The sequence below is a fragment of the Stegostoma tigrinum genome, chromosome 33 (genome assembly GCF_030684315.1).
Source record: "Stegostoma tigrinum isolate sSteTig4 chromosome 33, sSteTig4.hap1, whole genome shotgun sequence".
In the NCBI taxonomy this organism is placed as follows: domain Eukaryota; kingdom Metazoa; phylum Chordata; class Chondrichthyes; order Orectolobiformes; family Stegostomatidae; genus Stegostoma; species Stegostoma tigrinum.
Window position 1 is genome coordinate 4,517,809 of NC_081386.1, and position 17,315 is coordinate 4,535,123.

Genomic DNA, 17,315 nt, shown 5'->3' on the forward strand with positions numbered 1-17,315 from the left:
CATGGCTAATTCACACAACCTGCAAAGCTTTGGACTGTTGGGCAAAACCAGAGAACCTAGAGGAAACCTATGCAGACACAGGGAGAATGTACAAACCAAGGCCCCTGGTGCTGAGAGGCAGCAGTGCTAAATCAATGAGCCATGTGTTGCCCTTTCATGATTATGATTTTGTTTCCACACTCCCACCATAGTTAAATTGACCCTCATGGTCCAGGCTCACATGTACTGGATGTCCCTGGTGGTGGTTAAAAGTCAGTGCAAAATCACAGCAACAGTCACTGCCTTCAAGAAAGAATGGTTAAAAACCTCTTAAATTTACTATGTCTTCATGGCAATACAACCCAAAAGGTGCCTCAGAGGAATGTTATAAAGCAGAATATGGCAGTGAATGACAGAAGAACAGATTAGATCATAAAATATATAACTAATTGTTTGGTCAATGAGCCAGGTTTTGAGGTGTGTCTAAAAAGGATAAAAGCAAGGAAGGAGGCAGAGAAGTGTCAGGAGGGTACTGTAGTGGTGAAGGCCTAATTAACCAAAAGGATGGCCACAAGTGAGGGAGGAATAAAAATCAGTGCTACTCAAAGGCAGAATTCAAGGGGTGCTGCTATCTTGGAGTGTTAAGCAATTTCCTGTTTGGGCATCTGTTGCCTCAGTCCTCCTCATGGCTGCAGACGTCAATTCAGTAGCAGCTGGCTGCAGGCTGTCAAAGATTTGAAGTACGCTCCTGCTTTGCAGAGGCAAAAGACTCCTTTGTTGGCTGTAGTGTGGCCAATCCACATCCTGCCATGGAAAGCCACAGAAGTGACAGACAGTCAAGACGCCTGGGCTCATTTGCCCCTCATTCTGGATGCCTCTTTGCTGACAGCTGACTTTATTGAAGCATTTTAATATTGCACATGATCAGTGATATTATACAAGCAAATTAACTCCATGTGAATACACAGAGCTTTCATTTATTTAATATAAAGTGGCCAGCCACACTTAACAGTAAGTTAGTTATTGGGTTGTGCAATCTTACACTTGTGCCTGTTCTTTCTCATTCATTCTGTGCTCTCTATACTTCATGCTTTCCAACTAATGATCCGCTCCAACTGAAGGCTTTGCCTCAGTGAATACACTGGCTCAGTTTGCCAGGCAGTCGTCCTGTGAGATTCCTCGGTGAGGATCAATGCAACAACGGGGCGTGCTAGCCAGCCCCATTCTGTCCTTCACACGCAAGGCTTCTACAGCAGAGGTAATCTGATAACAACTGGGACTGGCAAACCTGGTTGCTTTCTTCCTTCTGCCCAAACCTAGCTTAGAACAAGGGTATTGAGGCCAAATTGATTTCTGCTGGAAAGATCAATCACCTAGGTGCAGTTTAGGAATGGAGAATGGTGCAGGTGCTGGTCAGGGCCTACTAATCCCTCAAGGAATTGCCAAGGTCTTTTTCTCAGGGGAGGGGAGATCAAAACCAGAGGCATAGATTTAAGCTAAAGGGGAAAAGATTTAAAAGGGACCCAAGAGGTAACTTTTTCACAGAAATTTGTATGTGTATTGAACAAATGGCCAGAGAACATGGAAGAGGCAGTTACAATTACATGGACGGGTATAGGAATATGAATAGGAAGGGTTTAGAGGGTATGGACCAAATGCAAGCAAGTAGGACTACTTTAGTTTGGGAAACTTGGTTGGCATGGATGATTTGGACCAATGGGTCTGTTTATGTGCTGTACGTCTCTACGGCTGTTGACATGGTGTACGTGGAATTCCATAAGTTATTTGATACATTGCCATGCAACAGACCTATGAGGAAAGGTATAGATCAGGGAATAAAAAGACCAGGAGCAATGAGATATAAAATTGATCAAGGGAGAGTAACAGAGAGTAATGGTTAACGGGTATTCTTTGAGCTAGAGGAAGGCTGTAATGGAATTCGCAAAAGTTGGCACCAAGACTGTTTTTCTGATTTATGTAAATGACCTAAATCTTGGATTGCAGGGGATAATTCCAATGTTTGCCACTGATGCCAAACTTGGGAGAATTGTTTGGCGAGATGGTTAGGGAAGAAATTGGAAAGTACATTGATATACAGCAGGCAGATCGATGGGAGATAAAATCAAGCGCAGAAGCTAAAGATGATGCAGCATGCTACAATGAACATAAATTAAAGGGTACACTTATAAAGGGTGGGCAAGACCAGACTGATCTGGTCGTTGTTGAGTGTAAGTCATTAAAAGCAGCAAGGCAGGTAGAGAGCCTGTTAATAAAATATACAATATCCTAGGCTTCAGTAATAGTATCATACACCACAAGAGCTAGAAGGTGTTGCTTGTATTAAACGGCAGAAACATCACGTACAATTCCGGGCACCACTTTTTAGGAAGTATGTGAATGTGCTGGAGTTAGTGCAGAATAAGTTTATGAGAAAGATCCCAGATATGAGAAACTTCAGCTGTGAAAGGAAGGTAGGAAAGGCTGGGTCTGGAGAGAAGGCAGAGAGGAGGTTTGATGTAAGTTTAAAATCGGAGTCGTCTGGGAAGATCAGAGAGGGATAAGCCATTCCCATTTACAAAAGGGAATAGAGAATCAGAGGGCAGTTTTAAAGTGCTTTGTGAAAGAAACAAATGCAGGTGAGGAACAACTGTCTGGAAGTCAGGCAACAAAGCCTTAGTTGATTATTTGAACAGAAATAATATCTATAGTTACATGGAAAAAGCACATGATCGACATCAAATCAAAAAGCTCCAACAACCAATGCAACCATGATGGGATGAATGGTCTCCTTCCACACCACTAAAATTCTGTGATTTTGAGTGGGGAAGAGGGCAGGAAGGCAAAATGAAGCTGACAGTTATATCCAATTACATATTCTTGACAGCACATTGATTATCTCATCAATAGTACTCCAGTTCAGTAGTGATAAGGTCTTCCTAATCTCTATGCTCTTCTCCCTCCTTTACAAGCAACATGACAGAAACCCGCAGGCCTTACTGAAATCCTGCAGCTAACCAGAAACAGACAAATTTCCAATTTCTTCTCAACAGTGCCAATTCAGTACCAGTATTCTTGTGAGTTAGGTGGCTGTTGTTTCACGTTCCATTCTATCAATTTGAGCCTAAAATGAGGCCGACACATCAGTGCAGTACTGAGAGAGTAGTGCCCTGTTACAGCTGCTGTCTTTGCAACGGCTGCAAGATATCATGGTTCCGTTTTAGTTGTTTTATACTCAAGACCTAAACCCACAACCATCCAATTCAAAAGGTAAGAGTACTACCAACTGAACTACAGCCAATAGTATCCAAGTAACATGGTGATTCAGGTGGCACGGTGGCTCAGTGGTTAGCACTGCAGCCTCACAGCGCCAGGGACCCGGGTTCAATTCCAGCCTCGAGCAACTGTCTGTGTGGAGTCTGCACATTCTCCCTGTGTCTGCATGGGTTTCCTTTGGGTGCTCTGGTTTCCTCCCACAGTCCAAAGATATGCAGGCTAGGTGGATTGGCCTAAATTGCCCAGAGCGTTCAGGGGTGTGTGGGTTATAGGGGGATGGGTCTGGATGGGATGCTTCAAAGGGCAGTGTGGTCTTGTTGGGCCGAAGGACCTGTTTCCACACTGTAAGGAATCTAATCTATTTATTCCACAAGTGAACAAAAAAACAAATCAAAATGGTACAGAATCTAAAAAGTTATTCATCAAATAGATTATGTGCCATTTTCTGAAGAACAATTCAGTTACTTCTAAACCATGTTCTCCAAGGTTCGTTTCAACTTTTTCTTGCAATTATTTATCCATTTTCCTTTTTGAAAGCTTTAGGGAACAGTACCTTCCAGATCACAACAATCCACTATAATGATTAGAAAAAAAAACTGATGTCTCAGGTTTTTTTTGGAACTTGTCACTTTCCATCTGCACCCTGAAAGCAGTTTTACTTTAGTTACCACATTGAAACGCTTCTATCAGATTTCCTCTTGATCTTCTCTGCTTTACAGGCAACCATAGCTTGTCCAAACTACCCAAGTGACTGGTTCCAGAGGTTGGGGATTATATTCTAGCAAATATCATCTATAAGCCTTCCTAAAGTACGGTGTTCAGAGGTGGAAAGAATGTGCTAGCTGGGACCTCGCTAGTATTCATACGTGCTTAACAGCCTGTCTACCCAGAATACCATGTTTTATTAACCTGCTGTGACATCTCAAACATACTCAGTCTCTCTGTATCTCTTAAAAACTGTCCCTTCTAGCACGTTATATCTCCCTTTACACTTCCTACCAAATTCCATTGCATCACACTTGCACGTATTGAACCTCATCTGCTCTTTCTACCAGATTATCCAGTTGTCACTGCTACCTGTGGGAGGATCTGTACACAATTTGGCTGTGCTTTGCCACATTAACAACTCAAAAAAGGATTCCCAGATTGCAAAATTACTTCTGTTTCATTTTACAGGTACGACAGTAAAACTAGATGTAAGGGAATTAGTACTTCCTGTTCAGTCACACTTTGGTTGCTGCACACTCGTGACAAATCAGAGCTGCAGGAAGAACAAATATATAGTCACACACTTAAAAATCTGCTGATAATACATTTCAAAATTTTCTTGTAACATCTTTCTTCCAAAGAAAAACACTGGCACTTAACCTAAAAATTTGCCTTTAATAATAGCATGATTTAAATATTTACATCTTGTGGATCTAACTTTTCAATAACATTTTTAGCCCAGATAGCAACTAGAAATTGGATTAGTTATGTGGATAAAGCAAGACATAAAAACTGTCACCCAGTCTTCCACAATTAAATCGCACATTAGAATTCTAAACCCTGGTTTCACTTTCCTCGTTATATTTGCCTAAAAATCTTAGGAATACCAGTTTTAAAACTTTCAAGTGATGTAACCTGTACTCAGCATGAAGTTCTCAAAATTTATGAATTCATACACATGCACAGTTGCTCAATGGTTAGCACTGCTGCCTCACAGCACCTGGACCTGGGCTCAATCTACCTCTGGGTAATTGTCTGTGTGGAGGAGTTTGCACATTCTCCCCATGTCTGCGTTGTTTTCTTCCCACAATCTAAAGATGTGCAAGTTAGGTGGATTGGCCATGCTAAATTGCCCCATAGTGGGCAGGCTAGGTAGGGTAGCCAGGGGAAATGCGGGCCTACAGGCCTAGATTTGGAGGGAGGGAGAAAGAGTCTAGGTAGCTTGCTCTTTGGAAGGTCAGCTGGACTCAATGGGCTGAATGGCCCGCTTCCACACTGTAAGGATTCTATGATTTCAAAAGATCAAGTTTTTTTTCAAGATGGCAGCAGGTCTGCCCGCAGTTCTCTGTCTCTCCCTTTCTTTGTCTTTCCTTTCTTGTTTCTCCCTTCTCTCTCTCTATAGTAGTTCAAACCACCCCCACTGCTTGTAATTCCTTACCTAAGGAGTCAGGAAGGAGCCAGGTCGCAACCAGGAATCACATGTTGGGAGCTGAACTTGCGGCCTTCGTCCACCTGCAATGGCGGATCGAGTGTGGGCCGGACCAATGGCGACGGATCAAAAGGGATGTGGTGAGAGCGGGCAGGTGAGACAGTGCCAGCAACATTGGGCCAGTCAGACAGCTCATAGCAGAGACATAGCAAGGGCTGGAAAGCCCAGAGTGTGAATGCGGCAGCAGAAAGGAAGTTGGACTCTCAAGTTAGAATAAGAGAACGGGGGGGGGGGGAACGAAAAAGCTAAGTTAATGTGAATGGCACCATACATGCACAAAGGTGCACACTGTTCACTGTTTTTTTTACATTTTCTTAACATTAAATCTGTACATTTTACATCTTCAATTGCTTAAGAGAAAGAAAACTCTGATTTTAAACCTCCGCTGCCTTACGGCCATACCCAATCACGGAAAAGGCTTCGGGAGTAAGCCTTGAGGATAAATCTGGAGACGGAGTCCCTAAGACAGTCCGATGTTATATCCAACCTCGTTCTGGCAACTCCTGCGACGAGGCCAGTGCCAAGTTGTATCGGCCCCTGCCCTTACCTTGGACAACACTGGTGGCACGGAGAGGGGAGATGTGCTGCGTGGGCAAGTGCCGATCCCTCAAAAAAAACCCTGCCCAGGCCTGCGCCCTGAACAGGACACTCCAGCGTCGCCTCGCCGCCGCGGCAAAACACAGAAAGCAGCAATCAGTTATAAGCCTCGCTCGATTGGCATAGAGCACGGCGCCAGGGTTGCTTTCGACAGAGGGAGAGGCCATCGCGCCTCACTGGACAGCTACTGCCCGCCTCAACCTGGACAGCCCCCAGCCAATTAGGTGCTGTCCCGCCACAGTCCACCTGCTCCACTGGGTGCGTGGTTCTTAGGGATACAAGTATCCTGATTCGCGGACAGTAAACACTGCACCAAGCAAAACAAGGAAAGATGCCAGCATTTAGATTTGGACGCTGGAACGTACGGACCATGACAACTGGTTTATCAGATGACATTTGAGAGATCAGCAGCACCCACGAGATGACAGTGATGAACAACGATCTGCTACGACTCCAAGTGGACATTGCAGCACTTCAAGAGACAAAGCTCCCAGAATCGGGGACCTTAAGCGAGAGAGACTATACCTTCTTCTGGCAGGGGAAAGGCATAGACGAGACCAGAGAGCATGGTGTCGGCTTGGCCATGAAGAACTCGCTGTTGAAGTTTATGGAACCCAGCAAGGATGGATCGGAGCAGATACTCTCACTTCGACTGCACACCATTGATGGACCTGTCAACCTCATCAGTGCTTACGCCCCAACCCTCTATTCCACACAAGATGAAAAGGATGACTTTTACGACCAGCTTGAGGAAAATACAGGTGATCCCAAATCAGGAACAGTTGCTGCTACTTGGTGACTTCAGTACCACAGTGGGTGCCGACCATGACTCCTGACCTGTCTTGGACGGTATGGAATCGGCAACATGAATGAAAATGGATGACTGCTCGAGCTTTGCATGCTCCACGAACTGTGTGTTACCAACACCCACTTCCAGGCCAAAGCTCAGCACATCCCTGCTCCAAACACTGGCACCAGCTAGACCTGATCCACAAAAGACACAGCCACCTGAAAAACGTGCTCATGACTTGGTCCTTTCAGAGTGCCGACTGTGATATGGATCACTCCCTGGTTTGCTGCAAACTCAGACTCCAACCAAAGAAGATGCACTACACCAAGCCTGCACGCAAGCAGCATATCAACGCTACTATGACCCAACATTCAGACAAAAAGTGGCAGTATTCATCAAGTCACTGGAGGACGCCCTCCTTGCAGACCCAACAGAAGGAGCTGCTCAGCAGAGATGGGACTCTAAGGGACACTATCCACAGCACTGCGTTGACGACCTTCAGGAAAAAACAGAACAAAACATAGGAATGGTTTGAAACAAACGTGAATGAGCTCAACGCAACCACTGTGGTGAAGCATGCTGCACTGTTGAAACACAAACATCAACCTACCCAGGTAACAATGCAAGCACCGAGAACAGCAAGAAATAATGCACAGAACACAGCCAGATGCTGTGCAAATGACTACTGGCTACAACTATGCAAAAGCATCCAGTTATCATTTGACACAGGCAACATACGTGGAATGAGGGGATCAAGAAAGCCATCGGTCCAACCCAGAGCAAGACAGCTCCACTAAAATCCAGGACAGGCGAGATCAAAGACAAAAACAAGCAGATGGAGAGATGGGTGGAGCATTACTCTGAACACTACTCCAGGGAAAATGGCATCTTGGACAACACATTAGACACCGTGGAATGCCTACCATGGAGGAGCTGGACACATTGCCAACTGCTGATGAGCTGAGCAGAGCCATCGACAGCTTACCCACTGGGAATGCTCCAGGGTTGGATGACATCCCAGAGGTCATCAAGTGGGCAAAGGGAGTTCTGCCTTGCCGCTTGTTGGAACTACTGTGGCAGTGCTGGGAAGAGGGAACGGTGCCGCAGGACACAAGAGACTGCAACATTGTCACCCTCTATAAGAGCAAAGGGGGCAGAAGCGACTAACAACTACAGAGGAACCTCGCTGCTGAGCGTCGTTGAGACGGTCTTTGCCTGTGTGGTCCTGAACAGACTACAGAAAATCGCCGAAAGGGTATACCTCAAATCTCAGGTGCGGTTTCAGGTCAGAACGCTCCACAATCAACATGATCATCTGCCTCTGACAGCTATAAGAAAAATGCAGAGAGCAAAGACAACCACTCTGCGTCGCTTTCATTGACCTCACAAAGGCATTCGACCTTGTGAGCAGAGAAGTCTTGTTCAAAATCCTCACCAGGATTGGCTGTCCTCCGAGACTCCTTAGAATAGTCCAATCATTTCACACGGATATGAAAGGTGTCGATCAATTTGACGGCTCTTCGAAGGTTTTCAACATCTGCTGCGGTGTTAAGCAGGGCTGTGTGCTTGCCCCCACCCTGTTCGGCATCTTCTTTGCAGTCATGCTGAAACATGCATTTGGAACATCAACTGATGGTGTCTACCTCCACACCAGATTGGACGGAAGGCTGTTCAGTCTGTCCCGGCTGAGGGCAAAATCCAAGGTTCGTGAGGTACTCATTAGAGATATGTTGTTTGCAGATGACGCAGCGTTGGCAGCCCACTCTGAAGAGCAGCGCCTCAGACAACCTCTCAAGAGCCTGCCAGGAATTCAGCATGACCATCAGCCTGAAGACGGCCAACGTGCTGGGTCAAGGTGTTGAGCACCCCCGTCATCACCATCAACAACTACGAGCTGGAGGTAGTCCACGAATTCACACACCTCAGCTCCACCATCAGAGACAGTCTCGCCCTGGACTCCGAGATCTACAGGCGGATCGGACGAGCAGCCTCCACATTTGACAGGCTGACAGAGTCTGGGAGAACAAAACGCTGACTACAAACACCAAGATTGTAGTCTACAGGGCGTGCATCCTCAGCACACTGCTTTACGGCAGCGAGGCCTAGAGCCTCTACTCCACACAAGAGCAGTGTCTCAACACTTTCCACCTGCGCAGCCTGAGGCGCATTCTGGACATCAGGTGGACCGACCGAGTCACCAACACCGAAGTCCTCACCCGTGCCCAGGTACCCAGCCTCTTCGCCCTACTCCAACAATGCCACCTCCGCTGTTTGGGTCATGTACATTGTATGCCGGACGGGAGGATCCCGAAAGACGTGCTGTACGGGGAATTGGCCATCGGCAAGAGAGCACAATGACGACCTCATCTTCATTTCAAGGACATCTGCAAAAGGGACATGAAGTCAATGGACCTGGACGTCGAGAGATGGGAAGACGTCGCAAAAAATTGCTCACACTGGAGACGGGAACTGCGCAGACAGCTGAAGCGAGGAGGGAAGAAACTGAGGCTTGCCACTGAGGAAAAGCGCGCTGGACGGAAAGAAAGCAACACGGCAACACTGGAGGAGTGTGTCTTCAAATGCAGTCGCTGCAACTGAGACTGTCACTCCCGTGTGGGCCTGTACAGCCACAACAGATGCTGAGCTACCGCCAGCAGCTGAATCAAAACTTCAGGCGCAGATCCATGGTCTCTCGAGACTGACGGATGCCACACCTGATGCCTGGCAAAGTCCTGTGTTGGACTCATGGACTGTCACTCCTATATAGGATAGACACGTAACAAGAAGAGAGCTGATGATCTCCCACCTTCTTAGCAGGAAGCGGCCTCCTGAAATCATTTGTGGTTTTCTGCCTTTCCAGGAAAATACAAACAAATTGTGGTTAAAAGTCAGATGCAAACCTGATGTACACATCAGTCAAAGGTATGCAAGCAAAAAACCACTGTTAAAAGTATACAGGTGAAGGGTTTCAAATGACCTGCAAAATCTGAGAATTCTAAAATCGACTGTTCAATTATAAATATTCTACTCTTCATAAATGACCTTGAGAGATACTGACCTAAATATCTCTTAGCAGTAATTTTTTGTCTCCTTAGTCCTAATTTATGTACGTGTACCAGATTATTCCTTCTTTCTGTATTTACTAATTAAAGTAATTCTTTTGTTAAATTTGCTTACTTTGAGCAAATTCATTTGCTCAGGACAAAGGTATTCACAAGGGAGAGATTTTTTTTTAAATTAATTGTGTTGTGACCAATTAGGGGCAGATGAATAAAGGAGAGCTAGTTCGTCCCTCCTCACCCAATACTTAAAAACAGCTTGAGAGTCACCGTGTAGTCACCAGATGACAGTTTGCCATGTTTGTCACTGTGCATGTCTAAGATGATATTCACTGGCCACAGGGAGTACAAAAATCACTGCCTGAATTATCCTGATTCAGCAGTACTGACTACAGTTAAAACACTTAGAAGCAATGGAGAATTTATGAAGTAAAATGCTCCCAGGATCCGTTTCCAACAGACAAATCATTAATTTAGAGAAAATTAATAAGCTGTTTGGAAAAACATGGGTATATAAAAGGATAACCAGCATGGACACAGTCCTGGCAAATCATGTGCAACCAATTTGGTGTGCATTTTACTGATGAGGTAACAGAGAATAAGAAAAACGGTGCAATTGCTGTCATGCCCAGGGACTTTCAAAAGGCACATGAAAAAACACAGATTTGCAACTGCCTGTGGAGTACAAGGTCATTAGGGACAGAAGGAAGATCGTGCCATTTGGCCCTCAGCTCTGTCCATTTACCATCTTACCATTTGGCAAGATCGCAGCTGATCTCACTGTGGCCTTAACTCTACTTTCTTGCCGGCTCCCCATAATCCTGTGTCCCTTGGCAAATCAAAAATTAAGTCTCAAATATATTCAAGGACTGAGCCACCATAGCTCCCTGGAAAAGAAAATTCCAGACAGCAATGATTGAGAGAAAAATTGTTCATATATATCTTAAATGGGAGATCCCTTTGTTTTCTGAAATGAGGGAGACATATTTTAAAAGTGCTCTCTAAGACTCTGCACAGGATCTGCTCTGACAAGCTCTGTCAGAATCTTATGTTTCAATAAAATCATCACTGCATCTTCTAGACCCCAAGGGTTAAGGCCCCAATGTTTAACCCATGGGCACAAGAAAAAATCTCATTCCAGTAATCAATCTGATGGACCTGCCTTCTATACAAGTATATCAAGTATTCCTTCCAAACAAAAAAAAAGCCAAAATGCCACACGTTCCTTGAGGTATGGTATTACCATTGCATTGTACATTTGTAGCAAATCTTCCCCATTTCTGTGTTGTATCTGTCATTCTAATTATTTGCTGTACCAGCAAAACATATTTTGAGATTAATGTACAAAGGCACACAGATCTCTCTGTACCCTGCATTTGAGCTTCTACTTTTAAACTGTATCTTTCTCTTCTGATCAAAGTGGACAATACCCCATATACTGGTCAGTTAGCTCAATTGGCTAGACAGTTGGTTTTTTGTCACAGCGTGACACCAACACCAAAGGCTCCATTCCCATACCAGCAGACATTACTTTGAAAGTCCCACTTGTCAACCTCTCCACTCACCCGAGGTGTAATAACTCCTGGATTAAATCAACACTAGTCATCTCTCCCTAATGACAGAGCAGCCCTAAGGTTAGTGAGGGCTATGATGACTTTTACTTGTACAGATGGAGAAAAGGGGGCTTGCTTTCCTTGCAGCCAAGGCACAGAGGAAATTTCATTAAAGTGCTTAATAGAGACGATTTAAACCGAGTAAACAAAAATAAACTCTTTCAAATGGTTGTCATGTCAATAAGCAGAGGGTACAAAACAGCCAGAGATGCGCCAAAAAAAAAACTTTTTTTTTGCAAAAATGAGTTTTTAAGAGAAATTTCTGTGCATCCTATCTCAGTTTTTATTAGCCAACCTTTTCCTAAAACTGTGACCTTGTGTTCGAGATTCTCCAACCAGGGGAAATATTTTCTCAACATCTACCCTGTCAAGTCACTTAAGAATTTTATTTGCTTCAATTAACTACTTTCCATTCTTTGAAACTTCAGCAAATGAAAGCTCACCTACTCAATGGCTCCTCAGAACAATTCCCTCATTCAGTAAATCAATCTAATAAATCTTCAAGGCACACAGTTTCCAAGGTAAATATCATTTCTTGGGCAAGAATATCAAAACTGCAGAAGATACACCACGTGGTTTCTCACTATGTTCCCGTACAATTGTAATTGCTTTTTACATAAATTCTACTCCAATCACTTTGTAACAAAATATGCTACTTGTCTTAATTACTTGCAGTACCTGCAATGTTAACCTACCGTAATTCACCATGACTCCAGGCCAAGAAGCATTAGGTATGAGAAGACAAACAAACCAGTATTTTTTTAATAGAATGACAGAAACCAAACAGACATCCAAATCTCTGATGAAGGGTCTAGGCCCAAAACGTCAGCTTTTGTGCTCCTGAGATGCTGCTTGGCTTGCTGTGTTCATCCAGCTTCACACTGTTATCTTTGACATCCAAAATAGGCAGATTCTGGGCATCAGCTGTGGCTCAGGTGATTGTGATTCAGATTCAGAGTGACAATGGCACTATGTTTCAGATTTAATTGCCACACCAGGCTGGAGTTTAGAAGTAATGACTAGCATTCTAGTACGGGCCTGAATTATCGGAGATGCAGTCTTTGGAAAGGTGTAAACGAAGGTATTACTTGCTTTCGGGGTGTACTATTAAGATCCCATGGTACTAGTTTGAATAACAGCTTGGGTCTCTTCCTTAGGTTCTGGCAAGCAACCAATACTGGGCAGCACAGTGGCTGCCTCACAGTGTCAGGGAGCCAGGTTTGATTTCAGCCTTGGGGAACTGTCTGTGCGGAGTCTGCACGTTGTCCCAGTGTCTGGGTTGCTGCCAGGTGTTCTGGTTTCCTCCCACAGTCCAAAGATGTGCAGGGTAGTGGGTTAGCCATGGTAAATGGAGGGTTATTGAGAAAGGGTGGGGTGACTTCTGGGTAGAATGGTCTTTAAAAAGGTTAGTGTAAACTTACAAAGAACAAAATTACAGCACAGGAACAGGCCCTTCAGCCCTCCAAGCCTGCACCGATCCAGATCCTCTATCTAAACCTGTCGTCTATTTTCCAAGGATCTGTATCCGTCTGCTCCCTGCCCATTCATGTATCTGTCTAGATACGTCTCAAATGATGCTACTGTGCCCGTCTCTACCACCTCCGCTGGCAACGCATTTCAGGCACTCACCATCCTCTGCGTAAAGAACTTTCCATGCTTATCTACCTTGATAGGCCAAATGGCCTCTTCCTACCCTGTAAAGATTTGAGATTCTACCTACCCCTTAAAACAATATCACAAACAATAGATTATATGATCAATATCAGTGTAGTTTGAGGAAGCTCATGTACAAATTAACTGTGTCTTTTACAATACAATATTGAGTAGACTTAAAATAAAAAGAGCTTTAAAGCACAAGATGCCCAAAGTGCTGAGAAACATAAATGTAGGTTTTACTTTATGCAAATCTAAAAGCAGAAATGATGCAAAATGTTCCCTCTGATCAATCTGAGTGTGAGAGAGAGAGATATAAATCTTGAGGTTGGCAGCTTATAATGGTTTAAAAAAGCATATATGATTGTGGAATTCCTAAAGGCAGAATGTACAAAAGTAGCAAAATTATGATGAACCATTAAAAAGGTAGTTTGGTTCAACTGTAATATTTTGTTCAATTCTTTGTACTTGCATAAGAATATGAATCCACCGAAAGAGATTCATTAGACTGGTTCCAGGGATGACATTCATCAGGTTTCATCCAGTAGTACAGATCCAAAACTGCTAACAGGATCAGACTATACATTTCAAGCAACAGCTGTTCACATACAAAATAAAGGCAGCAACCGTCAGTTGATTATTCAACCATGACAGTTATCATATTTTCACTTTTTACATTTCAGAGATGGAGCAAGTTTTTAACCATAGCAGTAGCACCCACTCCCTCCCCCTATCACTGGATTAAACCAAATACTAATGCTCAAACGAAATGGGTTCAAATCACACCATGGCTATGGTTGGAACTTGAATTCTACTTGGAAAAACATGTGGAACTGAAAGTCAGTAGTAACCCTGAAACTATCATTGCAGTGAAAATCCATCTAGTTCACAGTGTCATTTCTGATTGGGTTGGGGGTTGTACCTTGATTTGGCCTACAAATCAGTCCCAAGCCACAGTAGTGCGGTTGATTCTTAAATGCCCTCTGAAATGTCAGTAATACCCACATACATGTCAGAATGAATTTAAAAAGTTCCACTTTTAAACTGAGACCATTGAATGTGAATCAGACTACAGAATAAAAACCAAAAGAACTTCGGATTTCCAGCATCTGCAACAAAAAGTAGAAATTGCTGGAAAAGCTGAGCAGGTCTGGCAGCATGTGTGGAGAGGAATCAGAGTTAATGTTTCAGGTCCATTGACTCTTCATCTGAACTGTTCTGAGGAAGAGTCAATGGATCTGAAAAGTTAACTCTGATTTCCCTGCACGTATGTTGCACTGCTTAGCTTTTCCAGCAATTTCAGTTCGTTGTTGTTGAATCAGACTACAGACACCATTTCACTTACATCCGTTTAATGTGCATCATTCAGCATATAATTTCCCATCATCTAATAATAGTTAGTGTCAAAATATCTGAAAACTAAGCTTCAGAATTAGTTTTTATTGATTCAAAGGTTCTTTGTAGTTTTGTCTTAAGTCATAATGCTGAAGCACTTACCTCTGTACATCATAGTTTGCATTGTACAGACTGCCTTGCCAAAGACTGGTTATCTCTTCAGTGTCCTTTTCAGTGGGATTCCCAGACACTGTTACAAATATCATTAAGGTCTTGCCTTTCTTGGTTGCCTTCAGCAGATTTTCAGGATTGCTGGTATCAATTTTGGAAAAGTCTATCGGTGGGGAAGTTCTTTTGTGTTCTGGTAGGTCCCCTTCTTCTATATCATCATCTTTCTGCATAAAGACAAGGTCATACAAATTTCTGTTGGACAATCATCTACTAATTTGAAATTGTAGACACAAAACAACACTGTGCCAAGCTAAATAAGAACTGCCTGCAAAATACTATTTCCACAAAGCATTTGATTTTCATTCCCAGATCCAGGCAGAACTAATAGCCAGCTGGCAAATTACTGAGTTCTGAGAATTATCTCAAAAGTAGAAATTGCATTTCACTTCCTGTAAAGTTAAGGAGCTGCAAGTTCTGTTAAGTGATCTTTCAAGTTATGCTTGATTAGGTTTACAGATGAAGAAAAGCAAATGTTGACTTCAGTACTTGAAGAGCTCATAGTGAAAAGGACCCACACGACATGGTTCCCTTATTCTTAACACAAGCCACGTACTCAATGTTGAATCTTACCAGAAACAAGTTAAATATTTTAAGCCCAACATTGCTGCAGGAAGTATTTTGTGTAATACGCAGAATACACAATCTTGTTTCGATAATATTTTTATCTGCAATAATATTCAAGGGTCAATCCTTCAAAAATAAACATCTTAAATAAAATTTTGAAAATTGTTTGCTAAACAACACATTGCTGCAAAAGTCCTTAGAGTTGCAGCTCCTTAACTTTACAGGAAGTGAAATGCAAATTCTACTTTTGAGATAATTCTCAGAACTTAGTAATTTGCCAGCTGGCTATTAGTTCTGCCTGGATCTGGGAATGAAAATCAAATGCTTTGTGGAAATAGTTATTACTGATTTAGCACCATCTGATTGGTCATTCTTCAACAGCACCTCAAGATGCTGATCAACCACAACACTACCCTTTCTTGCCCCATCAGGCTCCTTCCTCAATTGTCAAAATTCTGCTATACATTGCTCCCTATCACTTAATGCACGTTTTAAAATAAACCTCAAATTATTCTAAAGCAATTAATCCTATCACCAAGTAAAAGCCATCCCGCACCCCCTTACCTGACCCTATCTTTTTCACAGAATCACACAGCAAGAAAATGGGCCCTTTGGTCTAACTTATCGATGCTGTTTCCCAAAGTAACCTGGTCCCACTTGCCTGGGTTTTGCCCATATCCCTCTAAATCTTTCCTAAGGTGCACCTATATTTTTATGTAACTGTCCAAATGTTTAAATGTTGTAACTGTACCTGCATCTACCACTTCCCCTAACAGTTCATTCCACGTATGAACCACCCCGTGTGAAAAAAATTCCCCATCAGGTCTCTTTTAAATCTTTCTATAAACTACACCACTAATTTCAATATTATCTGCCAACTTACGAACCATGCCTCCTAAATTCTCATCCAAATTGTTTAGATCCAAAGGACAAAAGTGGGCCCTGCACCAATCTCTGCAGAACACCGAGATACCAAGATGCAGAGCTGGAAAAACACAGCAGGCCAAGCAACAGAGGAGCAGGAAGGCTGACGTGGGCGAGTGGTCGGGAGGGTTGGGGCGACGGGGCGAGTGGTCGGGGGGGAAAAGGGGGTCGGGGCGAGTGGTCGGGCGGGGAGGGGGGTTCGGGGCGAGTGGTCGGGCGGGGAGGGGGGTTCGGGGCGAGTGGTCGGGCGGGGAGGGGGGTGGGGGGGACTCGGGGCGAGTGGTCCGGGGGGGGTGGGGGGGACTCGGGGCACCTCAGGGTAACAGGGAGGTGCTTGTTCGGGAGAGGTGAAGGAGCAGGGGGAGGGTGGAAAAGACCCAGGTTTCCTCCTCTCCTTGATCGCTCCTTTCCTCCCAGGCCTTCCTTCATTCCCGCCTCACAGCTACCCCACTCCGAGGCTCCGCACCTCCCACTCCTCTAGCAGCCTCGCCATGTCGGCGTCGTTGTAATCCCGGATGTCCTTCTTCTTCTTCTTCGAGCCAGCCTTGGGCTGATTCCCCTCCCCGGCGGCAGGACCGCTCAGCAGCAGCGGCGGGAGGAGGATCAGCAGAATAGAAAGCCATACCGTAGGCGCCACCATTGCACCACAGCAGGCCGCGCGCGCTCCGACCGCCCCTCGCCTCTATGTCGCCGCGCGCGCCCCCACCGCCTTACGCGTTTCTGTCACCGTGCGCGCCCCCCGTTTCGCGCCTCAGTCACGCGTAATCGGTTCACCCGCCTCATTCATGAATCTGCACCAAGTGAGTTCGTGACGTTAGGCCGTTGCCCACCTTCTAGAATGATCTGTGAGCCACGTAATGTCAGTGTATAGTCTGTTCAGCCCTTACATGATCGTATATGTTTCACTGGATCTCCTCCCATTCTTCTAAACTTCTAGCAACGTGGACCCACTTTTACTCTTTCATCCTAGGGAACCAAGATCGTTAACCGTGCCCCACGTCCAATGCAAGTATATGCTTCAGTTTAGCTAGGGAGACTATTCCATCTGGTTTCTAGTGTCGGTAACACTTGTTCCTTTTTGCCGTACATGAACATTAATA

At 44.4% G+C, this 17,315-nt stretch overlaps 1 protein-coding gene across 1 annotated transcript in view; it reads right to left on the reverse strand.

Moving 5' to 3' along the window:
- Positions 1–16,922, reverse strand: part of mesd (mesoderm development LRP chaperone) — a 31,996-nt gene extending 15,074 nt beyond the window's left edge. Inside the window, exons 1-2 of the mRNA XM_048563176.2 lie at positions 16,682–16,922; positions 14,659–14,891 (exon numbers count right to left, since the gene is read on the reverse strand). Coding sequence (XP_048419133.1) covers positions 14,659–14,891; positions 16,682–16,855 — 407 coding nt within the window. The 5' untranslated portion in view covers positions 16,856–16,922. The remainder of the gene's footprint in view (positions 1–14,658; positions 14,892–16,681) is intronic.
- Positions 16,923–17,315: the final 393 nt, after the last annotated feature.